At 36.3% G+C, this 19,872-nt stretch overlaps 1 protein-coding gene across 15 annotated transcripts in view; it reads left to right on the forward strand.

Moving 5' to 3' along the window:
- CDKL3 (cyclin dependent kinase like 3) overlaps positions 1-19,872 on the forward strand; it is a gene marked incomplete at both ends in the record, with an annotated part of 111,221 nt that overhangs the window by 49,269 nt on the left and 42,080 nt on the right. For 6 of the 15 annotated variants that reach the window (XR_014310318.1, XM_082725702.1, XM_082725700.1 and 3 more), the window contains 6 exons: positions 1,253-1,341; positions 4,277-4,430; positions 4,526-4,854; positions 6,098-6,191; positions 8,715-8,877; positions 9,673-9,770. Coding sequence is in view for 12 of the 15 variants with exons in the window: in XM_082725702.1 (XP_082581828.1) it covers positions 1,253-1,341; positions 4,277-4,430; positions 4,526-4,854; positions 6,098-6,191; positions 8,715-8,877; positions 9,673-9,770 (927 nt within the window). Of the gene's footprint in view, positions 1-1,252; positions 1,342-4,276; positions 4,431-4,525; positions 4,859-6,097; positions 6,204-8,714; positions 8,878-9,672; positions 9,771-12,262; positions 12,332-14,104; positions 14,176-19,872 lie in introns of those variants that run through there. The other 9 variants (XM_082725705.1, XM_082725706.1, XM_082725707.1 and 6 more) reach the window with 6 other exon arrangements.

Genomic DNA, 19,872 nt, shown 5'->3' on the forward strand with positions numbered 1-19,872 from the left:
ATATTTACAACTTTTTTCATGAATCAATTTAAAAATAAAAATTTTTAAATAAAAATGTAATATTATATTCAATCACCTTGAATTATCTGGATTTTAATTCTACTCTTCTGTTTGTTTGATCTAGACAAATTACTTGCTTTCTCTGGGGCTCAGTCTCCTTATCTGTACAATGGGGATATAATAATAATACCTACCTGTAGGGTTGTTGTTGGCATCAAGTTATAAGAAAAAGCTAGGTAGAGTATTGTGTGGCACACAGTAAACATCAATAAAAGTTACCAATTATTATTATGTTTTGCCTTCTTCTAAAGGAATAAATGAAAACTATAAGGCAAATGGCTTTTATTCAAATTCTATGTTTAATATTTTGGTTAAAAATATCTTCTATTTACAAATAGTTATTTGATTATATATAAATTTATCATGTTCAACTTATTTTAAGAACTCTTCCTTCCATCATCTGTTTTTGTTTTGTGGGGTTTTTGTTTGTATGTTTCTCTAATTCAGTTGAATGTTACCAAGATAGGGAAACAAAAAAAGAGCTGTTCTCATAGTGGATTACTAAAAGATTTGGGGGCTTGAATGTTTGTGAAGTTCTATTATGCCATAAAAAAACCAATGGAGGTACACCTGGGTGGCTCAGTTCTTTAAGTGGCTGGCTACCTTTGGCTCAGGTCATGATCCCGGGGTCCTGGAATCAAGTCCTGCATCTGGCTCCTGGCTCAGCAGAAAACCTGCTTCTTCCTCTCACTTTGCCTGCTGCTCTCTCTGCTTGTGTTCTCTCTCTCTCTCTTGCAAATGAATAAATAAAATATTTTTAAAAAAGAAAAAGAAAAATCAATGGGTTAGGATTCAGACAATATGAGTTAATAATATAGTAAATCACTGGTCTTCTAGTTCGGTAAAATGGAAATAATAATCCATGAACTTTCCACCTTACAGTGCTGATAAGAGGATCAAAATGAACTAATTAATTTCTGCTAATTCCAGCAGAAACAGACTGACCTCTGTCTTGGCCAGAATCCTAGGGAATATAACCTATATTAATGCTTTGCAAGTACAAATTTCTTAGGGAAGTAAATGGTCAGAACTCATTGTCAGAAATTCCTAAGCTCTAAATCCATCTTTTCAAGAATGGTTTTAGTTCCAGGTAATTATTTACTTCTACATATGTCAAATAAATTTAGTTTTTACCTTAGAGAGCTCTGGTAAGATCTTACTTAATGTTAGAATCTTTTTTTTCATTTTCTAGGCTTGTTTACAAATTGATCCTGCTGAAAGGACATCATCTACTGATCTTTTGCATCATGAGTACTTTACTAGAGATGGATTTATTGAAAAGTAAGTATGTTGAGTGAGTGTGGACTTCTTAGTGTTTTATGTTAGGGAATTTTACTAGCATGAGAATTGCTACATAGGTTAATGTTACACACACAAAAATTCAGTTTAACAAAGACTTAGTTCCTTTATTAACAAGGTCTATGGTAGACTTACAGGTGTCATGAAGAAAATTCTACCCATAAAAATAATTGTAATTAACATTTATTACAGTTATGTCGTCCTAGGCAGTGTGCTAAGCTCTTTATACATATTTTCAATGGTAATCATAGGCCTGCAGATAGTAAATAAACAATCAGTACTTTTTAGCTTTATTCCCGTTTGTACCTTTGACTCAGAATAGTCTGGTTTTTCCTCTTCTGGTAGCATCTCTGACCTATATGTTATAATTGGCTTTTATTTCCCAAATGATTTTTTTTCCTCTGCTTTATTTACTTTCTGTTATAGTGTTTGTTGTCATAGTCTCCCTACCAAAGTGGAAGTTCCCTGAAGAAAGGGAACATGCCTTTAGCCCTTCTGTATAATGGCAATGTAGATTTATAAGTCAGCTGTATTTCTTTTCTTTTAATTTTTTATTAAAATTCAACTTAGTTAACCTATAGTGTATTATTAGTTTCAGGGGTAGAGTTTAGTGGTTCATCAGTTGCGTATAACACCCAGGGCCCATTCCATCCCATGCCCTCCTTAATGCCCATCACCCAGTTACCCCATCCCCCCATTTCCCCTCTAGCAACCCTCAGTTTGTTTCCTTTAGTTAGGAGTCTCTTATAGTTTGCCTCCTTCTCTGTTTTCATTTTATTTTGTATTATTTATTTCTTCCCTTTCCCTATGTTCTTCTGTTTTGTTTCTTAAATTCCACATATGAGTGAAATAATACAGTATTTGTCTTTCTCTGACTGACATTTTCACTCAGCATAATACCCTCTTGTTCCATCCATGTCATTGCAAATGGCAAGATTTCATTCTTTTTGATGACTGAGTAATAGTCCATAGTATATATATACCATAACCTCTTTATCCACTCATTTGTTGATGGACATCTAGGCTTTTTCCATATTTTGGCTAGAATCAGCAGTGTTTCTAAAACAAACAAACAAATAACCAAAACCGCAACATTTTCTATTTGGGCTTAAAAAGAAACAGAAATTCTTTTTTTTTTTTTAAGAGTTTATTTATTTATTTATTTGACAGACAGAGATCACAAGTAGGCAGAGAGGCAGGCAGAGAGAGAGGAGGAAGCAGGCTCCCTGCTGAGCACAGAGCCCGATGCGGGGCTCAATCCCAGAACCCTGGGATCATGATCCGAGCCGAAGGCAGAGGCCTTAACCCACTGAGCCACCCAGGTGCCCCAGAAATTCTTTTTCTTTAATTACAGAGTCTTCAGTTAGCTTTTGGATGTGAGGTCAGAAAAGATGAATGTCACTTTAAAATGTGATGGACTTAAGGTTAGGTATGTTAAAGTCCAGGAACAGCCATTGAAGATAGACTGAACTAGAAAAAGGTGAAAAAAATAGTTTAGAGTACTTAGAACTTTAGGAATTTTAATATAGGGGTGCCTGGGTGACTCAGTCATTAAGCATCTGCCTTCAGCTCAGGTCATGATCCCAGGGTCCTGGGATTGAGCCCTGCATCAGGCTCCCAGCTCAGTGGGAAGCCTGCTTCTTCCTCTCCCACTCCCCCTGCTTGTGTTCCCCTCTAGCTATCAAATAAATAAATAAATAAAATCATTTAAAAAAAAAAGAATTTTAATATAGAACAAAACAAGAATTTTGATATAAAACAAAAAAAAATGAGAAGAAGATATATTCAAAATGCCATTGATGAAGAGAGTGCCCATTACTGAATTTAAAAGTTGCTCCTATCAGTTCTACATAGACCACATTGATTTCTTTTGGGTTCTTAGATGCTAAGATTTTAGTATGATGGGTGATAATTCTTGAATTCCAATGATGGAATCCTCGGAAAATGTTTGGGGAAGTCCCTTTCCTTTGATAAGAGGCCTCTCCCTTTCACAGAACCTTCTGCAGTACAAGGGCGTTTTGACAGAAGTATGACATGTTCTTATTCAGCTAAATGAATCACACTGGTGGTTTTCTTCATCTCTTCACACTACACTTTTCTAGACATACGTCTTGCACAGCTTTGGCAAGATTGGGCTAAACTGGGGAAGAATTTACTCATGGAATGATATTTTAAAAATTCCACAAACTAAGGGATACCTGGCTGTCTCAGTCAGTATAGGACATGACTCTTGATCTTGGGGTGATGAGTTTGAACCTCATACTCGGTGTGCAGCTTAAAGAAAATTAAATTAAATTAAATTTCCCCAAACTGATGTTTATAGTTGCTTCAGGGAGGGCAACTGTGTAACTCAGGGCAGGGTAAGGAGACTTTTCAATATAGCCTCCTGAATTTTGAGCCATATGAATGGATTTTCTAATAAAAAATAGGTAACTTAAAAATTCAAACCACAACCAAAATGATCTCCCTTCAATATTAATATATTCTGTTAAATTTTTTTACTAAATATATTTCTCTAGAATAAGGATTTCAGAAGCCAGTTAGTTCATCTTTTAAGTACTGTAACTTTAAAGAACCACAAAAAGGATTAAATGGCCTGAGTTTTCCTTGAAAGAATAATTTATCAAAATAAAAAATACTTTTATTGAGTAAAGTTTACATCACAAGAGGAATCTTATTCATATAAACTTATTCTGTAAAATTTTATATAGTAAATTCCCATGAAAAAACTTTTGGAAGATGTATCTCTACCAGGAAGCAATTTGTATTAAATATTATACCATCTCTTGGCATTCATTACTGATAGCTTATTTATGCTACAGATATGTAAATTAATTGATTATATGGTCCATTAAAGATAAAATACTTTATCTACATAAATAAAAAGATTATTGGTTGATATTGCTTGTTTTATCAGATTCATACCAGAACTGAGAGCTAAATTACTACAAGAAGCGAAAGTCAATTCATTCATAAAGCTAAAAGAGAATTCTAAAGAAAGTGACCTTATGAAAGATGAAAGAAAAACAACATATACTAATTCACTGCTTGGTACTCCAGTTTTGGGAAAGGTAAAAGCTGTTTTCTTTTTAGCCGGTATAACTGTATCATATCATATCAAAAATAACTATTCTTCTGACTCAGATGTTGGATGTATCTGTTCCAGGAAATAGAAAAAGAGAAAAAGCCCAGGGAGATCAAAGTCAGAGTTATTAAAGTCAAAGGAGGAAAAGGAGATATCTTAGAACCAAACAAGACAGAGTGTGAAGGTGGACATTGTCAACAGGATGCTGTTGAAAATGCTCATGCTATGTCTCAAGATACAAAACCTGTAATCAGTGAACCGCTAAACGCCATCAATCCCGGCACTAATTCTAATAGCATGAAAGATGATCCACACGCTGGAGGTAGTATGATGATGCCACCCATCAATCTAATGAGCAATAATTTGTTGGCTTCAAATCCCAATTCAAATCTTTCCCATCCCAATTCAAGGTGAGTTTAACAGAAAAGAAAGAGAAGCAAATGGATCTAAGTAACAAAATGCTCCTATATAATGGTATTTCAAAGACTGAAGATCATGGTGTCTGTATATAAATGGAATTTGAAGATATATTGAAATTATAATCATACAATGGGCCATTACTGTTTGTTAAGAATACTATAGAAGAAATTAATTTTTCTTGCTTATATAGATATTTAATTGTTCACCAGTGCCTTTTGGAAAAACCTCATTTAAGAAAGAAAAGACTCTCAGAATAATTTCCTCCCATCTGAAGAGGAAAAAGGTGATGTGATCTAGGGTCTGGTATTGATGTGTCTTAGTATAACATAGTAAGCATTTTGTCTGTGTCATAGCAAATTTTCTAAGTGGAGATAGACTAGTTGAAAATAATCTTTTACAGCCAGTTAGCTTATGAAGTCAAATATTTGGGGAATAAAACAACATATTGGGCCAGTTGTAGATTTAGCTACTGATACAGATTCTAAGAACGATACCATGAGTCTGCTTAAGCAAGGGCAGTGTGTTGTTTAGCAAGGGTCTATCTAGCAAGGCATCAGGGCCAGTCCTAAATTTAGGTGAATCAACCTGAGGAAGGAGACTACCTTCAGTATCCCAAACCAATACTAGCAGACTGGTTTAGACTGTAAGTTGTGAAGCTGAGGGGTCTGCAGAGGTGGGCAAGTGGACATTTATCTTTCAATCCAAAGGTACAGCAGACTACAGACTGCAAGAGCCTATTCATTTTTGAGATGATCCCAACACCATGGTTGCAGTAGCCATAGTTGTAACCAGAATGGGACAGCAAACTCAGAAATTGAGAAACCCAGTAGTTAGGAGAGCCATATTTATGGGCACCCAGCTGGCTCAGTCTGTAGAGCACATGACTCTTGATCTCAGGGTTGTAAGTTCAAGCCCCATGTTGGGTGTAGCGCCTACTTAAAGAAAAACAAAAGAGGGGGAGCTCCAGATTTAAAGTAGATATAAGTGACTAAGTAGGCCAGCTAGAGTAATCCCACAATATGGTTTTTACTGCTGATGTTAGCCATAAGCAAGTTGTTCTCTGCTCTGTTTTCACCTACGTAGAGCAGTTGGCACTTACACACTCACAATTGCATTTTGGCCACTCACTATTCACACTTTAGACTACCACAATATAATTTCTTCATTATTGAAGCTAAAACTGAAGTACTTCTGGGGAGTTCTAATAACTTTGTATTCATTTTTAAATAATAGGTTGACTGAACGAGCAAAAAAGAGACGTACTTCTTCACAATCTATTGGACAGCTTATGCCTAATAGCAAACAAGAGGATATAGGTCCCACTCAAGTAAGGCAAGAAGTTAGTCATTAAAACATGGCTGCTTCTTTTTTTGCGGGGGGAGTTAAGATTCTTATTTATTTATTTGACACAGAGAGAGAGTCCACAAAGCAGTGGAAGTGGCAGAGGGAGAAGAAGAAGCAGGTCCCTGCTGAGCAGGGAACCTGATGAGAGGCTCTATCCCACAGATGCTTTACTGAATGATCCACCCAGGAGCCCCTAAAACATGGCCTCTTTCAACATTATCCTTGACTCCCTCCTCACCAAATCCTTGTTTTCTATATTTGGGGCTCTAGCCTGGGTGGCTCACTTGGTTAAGCATCCAGCTCTGGATTTCAGCTTAGGTCATGATCTCAGGGTCATGAGATTGAGCCCCTCAGTGGACTCTGCACTGAGTGTGTAGTCTCCTTGATGTTCTCTCTCTCTCTCCTTCTGTACTTCCCCACCCGCTCAAATACACAATCTCTCTAAAATAAAATTTAAAAAATAATTTTTAAAAATGAGCTTTTAGCTTTTTTTTTTTTTTTTTAAGATTTTATTTATTTATTTGACAGACAGAGATCACAAGTGGGCAGACAGGGAAGCAGAAAGAGAGGAGGAAGCAGGCACCCTGCCAAGCAGAGCATAGAGCCTGATGCAGGGCTCAATCCCAGGACCCTGGGATCATGACCTGAGCCAAAAGCAGAAGCTTTAATCTACTGAGCCATCCAGGCCACCTAGCTTTTTTTTCTGAGATGAAAATAAGTCATCATTTCCTTAGTGCTTTCACAATTTTGGTTAATTTCTTAAAATTTGATTTGTGTATTTTATGTGTGACTTGCACAAAAAAAGTTAAGATTTTCACCCTTCAAAGTTACAAGACTTGGGGCACCTGTTGGCTCAGTCAGAACAGCATACAACTCTTGATCTCAGGGTCATGAGTTTGAGCCCCACATTGGTTGTAGAGATTACTTTAAAAAAAAAAAGAAAAAAAAAGAGGGTGCCTGGGTGGCTCAGTGGGTTAAGCCGCTGCCTTCGGCTCAGGTCATGATCTCAGGGTCCTGGGATCGAGTCCTGCATTGGGCTCTCTGCTCAGCAGGGAGCCTGCTTCCTCCTCTCTCTCTGCCTGCCTCTCTGCCTACTTGTGATCTCTCTCTCTCTGTCAAATAAGTTAAAAATCTTTAAAAAAAAAATTTTAAAAATTAAAAAAAAAAAAGAAAAAATCTTAAAAAAAAAGTTCCAAGACTTTTTGGTCTTTCACTCCCCCAAAAATGTTTTTAACATTTTATAGATTAAAGGCAATTACCAAATAGATACATCAGATCTTTTACTAGAAAAATGTAATCCGTGTCATTCATTCCCTCATTTTTTACATAGGGAAATAGCTGATTGAAAATCGAAGCATAATGTTATTTATAATAATAAAAAATAGAGAGTAACACAAATCTATCTAAGAGCAAGTGACCCAGTAAGCATATTAACATAAAGCCACACAGTGGGATACTACACATTGCATGGTGGTAGAGTGTTCATTAACTTTGGAGAGTTTTTATCGACTGTTACCAAATGAGCAAAAATAAGTAAAAAAAAAAAAAATAGGTTTACCTATTTTTAAAAAATAAAATACAAAGTTTATTTACTTAAAAAATTTTAAATTTAAAAAATTTTAAAATATTTTAAATTTAATAATTTTAAAATTTAAAATTTTTAAATATTAAAAATAAAAACAAAAAGGTTTTCTAGAATCCTGGGCTCTCCCTGTGTCCACAGTACATCATTCTGTAAATAGAAAAATAAATTAATAAAATGAGCTAAGTAATTTGTCCAAAGTCAGGGTACAATGAAGAGGATTATAAATTAAAAGTTAAGATGATAGTTCTCCTGATCAACACTATTATTCTTAGAATATCCAGTATATTTTTAAAAGTTTGCTTCATGAAACTTTTATTGGAATTTGATGTTTATGTGTTTAAATGGTATTCTACTTTTTTTTTTTTTTTTTTAGATTTTATTTGTTTATTTGAGAGAGAAAGAGATGGAGCATACAAGTGGGCAGTGGGGCAGAGGGAGAGGGAGAAACAGACTCCCAGCTGACCAGGGAGCCCTATGTAGGGCTTGATCCCAGGACCTCTGGATCATAATCTGAGTTGAAGGCAGCTGCTTAACCTAGTGAGCCACCGAAGCACCCCAGAATTCTATTTATTAATTATTAAAATAACTTTGCAAATATAGACATTTTATGCCATCTTACTTATTACCTCCCAAATGGATGGCAATTTTAGGCTTATCATTCAAAAAACAGGTATACTGGGCATCTGGATGGCTCAGTGGGTTAAAGCCTCTGCCTTAGGCTCAAGTCATGATCCCAGTGTCCTGGGATCAAGTACTGCATCAGGCTCTCTGCTCAGCAGGGAGCCTGCCTCCTCCTCTCTCTCTGCCTTCCTCTCCGCCTACTTGTGATCGCTGTCAAATAAATAAATAAAATCTTTTAAAAAACCCAAAACAGTTATACATCTTTTTTTCAAATTAACTCTTGTTTATTTGCTTGTTTAGAACCAAATGGAGAAGAGTGTATTTAATGAGCGAACAGGTCCAAATGACCAAATGGCAAATGGAAACAAAAGAAAGCTGAATTTTTCCAGATCTGACAGGAAGGAATTCCATTTCCCAGAACTACCTTTCACGGTACAGCCCAAGGAGGTGAAAGGAATGGAAGGTACGTATTTGTTGTCCAGCTTTAAAATTTTTCAGATAGTATCTTTTATAAGAAGATCTTTTTTTGTAAGATAACTTACATTTATGATGTGATTTAGATAAAAGATAGTAAATTGCTGTGAAAAATATCAGCTGAGGAGAAATTTTTCTCTCATAGTCAAATAAGGGGTAAGACTTGAAGGAGAGAATTTTCAAAGAAGAATTGAGAACACTTTAAAATGCATATTTTTCCTTGGCTCAGTGAAACTTCAGGACAGTATTTGAGGAATGTGGTTTTGGTTTGGTCTACGATCTAGAGCAAATCAATTTCCTTTGTTTCCCCATGAATTTTGCCCAGATAATAGTAGGAATGTATGTGCTTCAGACATTCAAAATTTAGTAAATTAAGATTTATAACATGTACTGAGCTCTTAAAATGAAACTTTTTTTTTGCACAGTAAATGTTTTGTTTCTTTGAAGAACAGTGACACCTTGTGAAAAGTAACTATAATAGCAAGAAAATAGCACTTGGACAGTTCAAAAGGAATTATCTGATCCACTTAACAGTTATGGGCAGAATTTTTAAAAAATAAATGTCTTCTTTTAATACCTGGTAGGCTATTTGTAAAGTTATAAAATAGATCATTTATGATTGGCATATTTTACCATTACAACTGATGATTTATTCAGTTCCTTTATAATAAACTGAGAAATTGACTTTAGTAGATATCAGAATTTCTATTTGAAACTCTTAGAAAGGAAAGTAAAATTTAAAGGTAGGAATAACAAGTTGTCATTGTATATATTTCTGCAAAAGTTAAACAGATAAAAGTGCTGAAGAGGGAATCAAAGAAAACAGATTCATCTAAAATACCAACTTTACTTAATGTGGATGAAAATCAAGAAAAACATGAGGTAAAACTTTTCTGTTTATAGTTTTAGTATGGAATGTCATTTGGAGCCTTTGACTTGGTATGTAAATTTAGTTATTACTATTGGAAAGTTATATAAAAATTCAAAATTATGTCGTCTTTGAACATGAGAAACAGGTCTGTATTCTCTTCAAATGACATGTTAAATAAAAGTTATTTTGGGGGGTAATCAATACCAGCCCTCATTTGAAGGTTGAGTGATTAGAATATATGGTACCCAGGGAAAGTATTATGTATGTTATGTGTTTTACATAATATTGGGCAGGTAAACCATGCCAGAGGAAACAAATAATGTTGTGAACATATAATTATACTAGACACAGGAACGTATGTATTTATCATTAGCTCCTCCCTTCCTGTTTTCAGTTTATCTTTGCTGTCCACCTATTATTCTATATAAGATTTGTTCTCAGCCAGCTATCAGATAACTGTGTTAAAATGTCCCAGTCCTGGGCGCCTGGGTGGCTGAGTGGGTTAAGCCTCTGCCTTCGGCTTGGGCCCTGATCTCGGGGTCCTGGGATCGAGTCCTGCATCAGGCTCTCTGCTCAGCAGGGAGCCTGCTTCCTCCTCTTTCTCTGCCTGTTTCTCTACCTGCTTGTGATCTTGTCTGTCAAATAAATAAATAAAATCTTCATTTAAAAAAAGATGTCTGGGGCACCTGGGTGGCTCAGTTGGTTGGGCGACTGCCTTCGGCTCAGGTCATGATCCTGGAGTCCCAGAATTGAGTCCCACATCGGGCTCTCTGCTCAGCAGGGAGTCTGCTTCTCCCTCTGACCTATCTCCTCTCGTGCTCTCTTTATCTCTCTCAAATAAATAAATAAATCTTAAAAAAAAAAAAAAGTCCCAATCCCTACCCACCAGAGTCTTGGATTTTATTCAGAAATCTTGAAGATCCTCAGTACCCAAATGCATACTCTCTAAAGACACTCTTTAAGGGAGGGGAATTGTGCTCAGCACCCACTTAATTAAATCATGTAGATGGCCTTCTATTCTACACATTTATAAGGTCATCAATTTCATTATATCAGTTTCTTATTTTATAAATAAAATTGCTTACATTTTTTATTCATGATAAAGTTAGTGCATAGTTATTAAGGAAATTTGGAGAAATTAGAAAAATAGCGAAACTTCCAAACCATATTAAAGGTATTTTCCCTATGTCTATTCAGTCTCTAAGTCATTTGGATTAAAGAGTTACGAGATAACTGTTCTGTTCATCTTCATATTGATGCTTATGCCTTATTTTTAGCTTAGAACTTGTTAAGAATTCCATAGTCCTCTTTGTAGGAAAGAGATATTTTCTAGACAGAACAAGAAAGTCTTTAATGGTCATCTTTTAGTTCACTATAGGAAGTGATAAGGTGGCTTTAAATTCTTAAACTTGGGTGACTTACTGATGTCCCAGGATGTTGAGCAGCACACCCTTTGCATACTTTTTGAATGACTAAAATGAGACTCCTGAGTTTGTGTATTAGGCTCCCAGTAGTGTGCTGCCTGTGTTTATCCTATGAGAGCCTCTGGCACTAAATTTATATTCCAACACAGAAAGAAAGGAACTCTTCAGACAGTTCTTTCATTAAAAAAATACATAAATAAATTGGAAGGGGAAATCTCTCCTTGCTCATGTGGTGTAGAACTGCGTAAAAGTGACCTTTCTAAGAGTGACCTTGAAAAGAGTTATTAGAGTAGTCATCAACGATGGTTGTAGTTTCTTTGTGTTATCTCTTCATATGCAGTTCTGAGACGCCAGTGAAATTGCATGTAAGGCTAGTCCAAACACTTTCAATACATTAATGCCAGAATTAGGAAAATGTCCTAAATTATGAGTTGGTAGTTTGTTACTTTAAAGATTTTATTTATTTATTTGACAGACAGAGATCACAAGTAGGCAGAGGCAGGCAGAGAGAAGTGGGGGAAGGAGGCTCCCTGCTGAGCAGAGAGCCCTATGCAGGGCTCCATCCCAGGACCCTGGGATCATGACCTGAGCCAAAGGCAGAGGCTTTAACCCACTAAGCCACCCCGGCACCCCAGTAGTTTGTTACTTTAAAGCACAAGAGAGTAAGACATGTTTTTAGAAGTACAAGATAGGAAATAGCAACCTTTTTGTTATATTCTTGGCTGTGTCATTGGCTTGGTTTTGAGTTACCTACTCAGATCCAAGTGTTTCCTAGTTGTACCTTCAATTCTTTCAGACATCTTAAATGTATACTGAATTAGTATATACATACCCTGAATAGATAATATGATCTAAGAGAAAACCTAAGTTACTGCTGATGAGTTAGATAAGAGAGGAAAAAGTCCACACAAAGCCACCTTCCATTCTATCATGATGATCATGAGTAATACTTTGCTAAGTAGTCTCCCTTATAAAACAAACCCCAGTTGCAAAATACAAGTGCTTATCTGTGGCTGTATTTCCTTAGCCAAAGAGTCACCATTTCCTCAATTAAGGTACTGTTTTTATTTACTTTTTGGAATACAGGAAATGTACAAACTGAAAGGAAGAAGAACCTGCCAGATGTAGAGTAGAAAATGCAGCTGCTGAAAATTCAGGGAATCCCAGAATTGTTGAATGGTTTTAAATAATCCTTTTTATTTTATTTTATTTATTTTTTTTTTAAAGATTTTATTTATTTGTCAGAGCGAGTGAGAGCGAGCACAGGCAGACAGAGTGGAAGGCAGAGTCAGACAGAGAAGCAGGCTCCCTGTGGAGCAAGGAGCCTGATGTGGGACTCGATCCCAGGACGCTGGGATCATGACCTGAGCCGAAGGCAGCTGCTTAACCAACTGAGCCACCCAGGCGTCCCAATAATCCTTTTTATTAATATTACATACATGAAAAAATACTGACTAGAGAATTCTACAGATATATCATAAATCCTGTGTAGTTATATGTATATTCACCTAAATTTGTTTTTACATTAATCTTTAAATTATTCATGTTTTCTTAATTTGAACACTAAACAAATTGTCTGACTGGTATATCCTAATAAAACAGCAACTTATGTTGAATCAAATAATTTTATTTGATCTATTATCTTAGTTATGTATGATTAATGGTCATTCTTAGCTTTGGTTCAGAACTTTATAATTATAGAAGGAAAAGTTTCAAATTGTGTAATGAAGTGAGTCCCAGTGTCTGGGAGCACCAAACATTTTTGAACAATTATACTTGATAAGCATGAAATATGGATTTGGTTCCACACTGAACATTCTAGAACAGCATTTAAACATATCATGAAGTTCATTTAAAAGGGCAGAAGTAGAGGAAAATATTGAAACAAATCTTTTGGCTTGACCAGCACATTTATCAATTAGTAGTTTACATAGAATATATTGTTAACATATAACTTAATACAGTCAAAGTTTTGGCAGCATATATTTTAGTTCTTATTGCTGGTTCTTTTTTTTTTTTTTTTTTTTTTTTAAAGATTTATTTATTTATTTGACAGACAGAGATCACAAGTAGGCAGAGAAGCAGGCAGAGAGAGAGGAAGAAGCAGGCTCCCTGCTGAGGAGAGAGCCCGATGCGGGGCTCGATCCCAGAACCCTGGGATCATGACCTGAGCCGAAGGCAGGGGCTTTAACCCACTGAGCCACCCAGGCGCCCCTCTTTTTTTTTTTTAAGATTTTTTTTTTAGGGGTGCCTGGGTGGCTCAGTGGGTTAAGCTGCTGCCTTCAGCTCAGGTCATGATCTCAGGGTCCTGGGATCGAGTCCCGCATCGGGCTCTCTGCTCGGCAGGGAGCCTGCTTCCCTCTCTCTCTCTCTCTGCCTGCCTCTCCATCTACTTGTGATTTCTCTCTGTCAAATAAATAAATAAAATCTTAAAAAAAAAAAATTTAAAATAAATAAAAAAAAAAAAAGATTTTTTTTTTATCTATTTATTTGACAGAGAGAAATCACAAGTAGGCAGAGAGGCAGGCAGAGAGAGAGAGAGGAGGAAGCAGGCTCCCTGCCGAGCAGAGAGCCCGATGCGGGACTCGATCCCAGGACCCTGAGATCATGACCTGAGCCGAAGGCAGCGGCTTAACCCACTGAGCCACCCAGGCGCCCCCTTATTGCTGGTTCTTATTGGCTTGGTTTCTGATTTTAGGGTGGAGATGGCCATTTTAAGGGGAAGAATTTGAAGAGAAACAGATTTTTTTTTCTGGTAGTGTCTTTTCTTTTAAAGCTGAAAAATACAAATTGGCAAGTCTTATCTTATATACAATAGAAATGTAACATGGGCTACTAAGACAGCCACACGTCTTACATTAGCATCCTCCAGCTTTGTTTTGTCAGCAAGCCATTCACTCTTTTCTTATTTTTCTTCTAAGATTTCTGTTGGTTTAGAATTATGAAGTCATCTCCTCTCTCTGCCTGCTTCTTTACTTGCCATGATTACTGAGTAAGTAACACATACTGTCATATGACACACCCTGTACTTAGGCTGATCTTTGCCCTCTGCTAGTCACATAACCTATAGTGTGTTTTATTTCCTACTAATGCTCAGGCTTCCTGAAGTGAGTTCTTTTTTTTTTTTTTCTATTAAAGATTTTATTTATTTATTTGACAGATCACAAGCAGGCAGAAAGGCAGGCAGAGAGAGAGAGGGGAAAGCAGGCCCCCTACTGAGCAGAGAGTCCAATGTGGGGCTCCATCCCAGGACCCTGGGATCATGACCTGAGCTGAAGGCAGAGGCTTTAACCCACTGAGCCACCCAGGCGCCCCCTGAAGTGAGTTCTTAATGAAATATCTGACCCATTGTTTTAAAGGCTGTTCTTTCCCTTCCATGGTTAAAAATACATTCTTAGCTGTAAAGGCATTTGTAGCATTTATAAAATACCTGAAAATTATTCAAATGTTAGCTAAATTCTTTATTTCTTTTTCTTTTGTTTTTATTTAAATTCCACTGAGTTGAGAATTCTTTTATTCTTTTAAACAACTCCCAGTACTCTTCCAGTTTCCTAGTTCCATCGATAGTGCCTTTTATGTGGTACAGACTTTTTCTATTCCAAATTATATACAACCCATAGATGCACACTAAGAAAATTCTTGATTTTACTATTCTTCAAAAACAACAACAATCAAAAAGAATTATCTGGTGTTTTACCAGGGATGTACCTGATTTGTATTTACTAAATAGATATGAAAAACAAAAGAAAACATTTCTTTATTACACTATTGTAGTCTCTTTTCATCTCATTTTAAGGTTGATTAGAATTCATACCTGAGATTGTTATACATAAGATACCATTCTAACAGAACCGCTGTTACTTTTAGCAACTAATCTCCAGGGAAATTAAAACTTGTTCCCTCTAGTAGGTTCAACAGATACAAGTCTGCCTCTTATCTGTTCCATTTGTATATTTGCTGATCTTACATCATCATTGGATTCAATTTCTACAAAAATGCTTACTTGGATTTTAATTGGGATTGTGTTAAATCTGTTTACATCAATTTGAGGAAAATTGGTATTTTATTTTTAAGTATTTATTTATTTGACAGAGAGATCACAAGTAGGCAGAGAGGCAGGCAGATAGAGAGAGGGAAGCAGGCTCCCCTCTGAGCAGAGAGCCCAATGTAGGGCTCAATCCCAGGACTCTGAGATCATGACCTGAGCTGAAGGCAGAGGCTCAACCCACTGAGCCACCCAGGTGCCCTGAAAATTGGTATCTTAATAATATTAAGTCTCGCAATACATGAGCATGGTATAAACTCTCCATTTATTTAGATCTTTAATTTCTTATTTAGATCTTTAATTTCTAATATTTTACAGAAGTCTTATACATTATTCACTAAATTTATTTCTATATGTTTTGTTTTTTGATGCATTATTAATGGTATTTTTTAAAATATCTTCTAGTTAGTTTTGCTAATATACAGAAGTACAATTTGTTTTTCTATATTGATCTTGTATTCTGAGACTTTGCAAAATTCGTTTATTGGTTCTAGTAGGTTTCCTTGCCTCGTTCCTTTATTTGTTCCTTCCTTTCTTCCTTCTTTTTTTTTTTTTTTGGTCTATTCCTTATGATTTTCCACATAAGTAATCATAACATCTACAGATAAAAATAGTTTTACTTCTTCCTTTCCAATGTATGCTTTTTATTACTTTTTCTCACCTTGTACTGACTAGGACATGTGATAATATTGAACAGAAGTAGTGAGAGTGGACATCCATACCTTTTTTTCCTATACCAGAGGAAAAACATTCAGCTTTTTCCCATTAAGTATGATATTAGTTATAGATTTTATGTAGATGATTTTTATTACATTAATTTTATTACATTAAGAAAGGTTCCTTCTGGGGCGCCTGGGTGGCTCAGTGGGTTAAAGCCTCTGCCTTCGGCTCGGGTCATGATCTCAGGGTCCTGGGATCGAGTCCCGCATTGGGCTCTCTGCTCAGCAGGGAGCCTGCTTCCCTCTATCTCTCTCTCTGCCTGCCTCTCTGTCTACTTGTGATCTCTCTCTGTCAAATAAATAAATAAAATCTTAAAAAAAAAAAAAGGTTCCTTCTGTTTCTCTTTGCTCAGTGTCCTTATCAAGAAAAGGCATTAAACTTTGTTAAATTCTTCTCCCATGTCAACTGTGATGTTTATATGTTTTTCTTCTTTATTCTGTTATTGTGAATTATATTAACTGATATTTGAATGTTAAATCAACTCTACATTTCCAGGATTAAATTCCACTTGATTCTTTTTATGTTGTTTTGGATTTGATTGGTTAATATTTTATTAAGGATTTTGGCACTTACATTAATGAAGGATTTTTAGTCCCTTTTTTTCCTTTTATTGTCCTTGTTTAGTTTTGGTATCTGTCTTAATGGTGCTTTATAACTAGTTGGGAAGTGTTCCCTCTTTCTTTCTTTTCTGAAAGAATTTGTGTAGGATTGATTTTATATTCTCCTTAAATGTTTGCTAGAACTCACCACAGAGGCCAGTGAAGCCTGGGATTTTCTTTGTGGAAGTATTTTAATATACAAATTCAATTTCCTTAAATTTATTTAATAAATATAGAAATATCCACATCTCTTATTTCTCTTTGTATCAGTTTTGGTAATTTTCAGAGGATTTATTCATTTCATCAAAGTTGCTGATTTTATTGGCATAACATTGATTATCATTTTTCTCTTGTTATTTTAAAGTTGGTAAGATCTAAGGGTAAGATGCCCCCTTTATCGTTTCTTGTATTGGTGATTTGTGTTTTCTTTTTTCTTGGTAACTCTAGCTACAGGTTTATCAGTTTTAATAATTTTTTTTCAGAGAACCAGCTTTTGATTTCATTGATTATTTCTATTGTTTTTTTGCCAATTTTATTGATTTATGATTTATTGATTTATCTTTGTTATTTTTTTTCCTCCTTTTATTTTGGGTTTAATTTGTTCTTTGTGATGTTGTGATATAAGAAATTTGTGTATTTAGTCTTCATCACCTGTTCCTGGCACAGAGTTCCTAAAATCACTTATAATTTTCTAACTAATGGGGATGAGAAGAGCATCTTTTGTTATTCATATTCAATTCCTTACAACCATCCCTGATTTTCATTTATTTACTTATTTATTTTTAAGTAATCTCTACGTCCAATATGGGGCTCAGACTTACAACCCCGAGATCAAGAGTCACTTGCTCTACCCACTGAGCCAGCCAGGCACCCCTATATCTAAACCACACCTGAGTTTATGCTAATGAGTTGTGACTCCAAGAGTAAGGGGGCTGGTTCCCAGAGAAACTATCCCTGTGACAAAAGGATTAAAATTTTCAGATCTGACCTCTAGGAGGAGGAGAAAGACTAGAGATTGAACTCATAACCAATAGCCAAAGATTTAACTGATCATGTCTATATAATGGACCCTCCATGAAAGCCCTAAACAAAGGTTGGGAGAGCTTTCCAGTTGGTCAATACGTTGAGGTCTTGGGAGAATGACACGCCCAGAGAAAGCATGGAAAATCTGCTCTTCTTCCCACATATTTTGGCCTATGCATCTCTTTCATTTGGCTGTTTCTGAATTCTACCCTATACAAAAACTGAGAATACCAAGTAAAGCACTTTCCTGAGTTCTGTGAGCCATTCTAGCAAATTATTAGACTCAAGAAGGAGGTTGTGGGAACTCCTGATTTATAGCCAGTTGGTGAGAAATAGAAGAGGCCCAAACTTGTGACTGGAGTCTGGAATGGGGGACGGTCTTGGACTGAACCTGTAACCTGTGGGCTAACTCCAGCTAGTGTCAGAAATGTTATGAGTAGAGGAAGCAGTTTTTTCACTTACTTTTCTTTTCTAGTTCCTGAAGGTGGAGCTGGGATCAATGAAAATCTTTTCTTATAAGATCAGTCAAAGCTTTTTTTTTTTTTTTTTAAAGATTTTATTTATTTATTTGAAAGACGGAGATCACAAGTAGGCAGAGAGGCAGGCAGAGAGAGAGAGAGAGGGAAGCAGGCTTCCTGCGGAGCAGGGAGCCCGATGTGGGGCCCGATCCCAGGACCCTGAGATCATGACCCGAGCCAAAGGCAGCAGCCCAAACCACTGAGCCACCCAGGCGCCCCGATCAGTCAAAGCTTTAAATGTCCCTTTAACTGCAGGCCACAAATTTAAATGGTATTATTTCAATCAGTTAAAAATATTTCCTAATTTCCCTTAAGATTTCTTTAGAAATGTGTTGTTCGAGGGGTAGCTGGGTGGATCAGTCAGTTGGTTAAGCGTCTGATTTCAGCTCAGGTCATGATCTCAGGGTTCTGGGATGGAGCCCCACATTGGCCTTCATGCTCTCAGCAGGATATCTGCTTGTCCCTCTGCCCCTCCCCCTGCTCATGGTCTTTCTCTGTCAAATGACTAAATAAAATATTTTTTAAAAAGGTGTGAGTTGTCCAATTATCAACTATTTAGGTCTGTTTCAAGTATCTTAGTGTTTTCATTTTTTAATTTAATTCCATTTTAATTTAATTTAATTACATTGTGGTCAGAGAATATATTATTTCAGCCCTTTTAAATCCATTGAGACTTATTTTATGTCCCAGAATACAGTCTATCTCAGTGAATGTTGAATGATCTTGAAAAGAATGTATACACTTGAAAAGAATTTTTCTTCTTTTTAAAGTTTTACTTACTCATTTTTAAAGTTTTACTTATTCATTTTAGAGAGAGAGAGAGAGAAAGTGGAGGGGAGGGGCAGAGGGAGACAGAGAAAGGATCTCAAGCAGACTCTGTGCAGAGTGCCACATGGGGCTATATCCCATAACCATGATATCTTGATCCAGGCTGAAACCAAAAGTCAGATGCTCAAATGACTCAACTGCCCAGGCACCCCTTGAAAAGAATTATTCTTTTTTTTTTTTTTAAAGAAGATTTTATTTATTTATTTGACAGAGATCACAAGTAGACAGAGAGGCAAACACAGAGAGAGGAGGAAGCAGTCTCCCTGCTGAGCAGAGAGCCCAAATCGGGGCTCGATCCCATGATCCTGGGATCATGACCCGAGCCGAAGGCAGAGGCTTCAACCCACTAAGCCACCCAGGTGCCCTGAAAAGAATTATTCTTGAAAATACATGTATTTTGCTGAGGTTGGGTGTAGTATTCTATAAATGACAACTAGGTCAACTTGCTTGATCGTGTATTTAGGTCTCATATCTTTACTGATTTTTAGTCTACCTGTCTTATCAGCTGCTGATGGGGGAATACTGAAATCTTTATGTCTGTAGATTTGTCTGTTTCTCCTTTCCATTCTATTAGTAGTTGCTTTATGCATTTTGAAGTTCTATTATTAGGTGCATATATATTTAGGGCCTTTATATTTCTGATGAAAACAGTTGTTTTACATGTTTTATCTGGTTTTATTATTGCTTAAGTTAAGACCAATACCTGCTACTCCATCATGACTAGAACTAGAGGTTCAGTTTAAGGGTTTTGGTAGTGGAGGGGTGCCTGGATGACTCAGTTGGTTAAGCATCTGCCTTTAGTTCAGGTCATGATCTCAGGGTTCTGGGATTGAGTCCTGCTTCAAGCTCCCGGCTTAATCCCAGGACTCTGAGATCATGACCTGAGCTGAAAGTAGACACTTAAATGACTGAACCACCCAGACATCCCACATATGACTCTGTCTTATAAATATTTG

Source organism: Mustela nivalis, assembly GCF_964662115.1.
Source record: "Mustela nivalis genome assembly, chromosome: 3".
Taxonomy (NCBI): Eukaryota; Metazoa; Chordata; class Mammalia; order Carnivora; family Mustelidae; genus Mustela; species Mustela nivalis.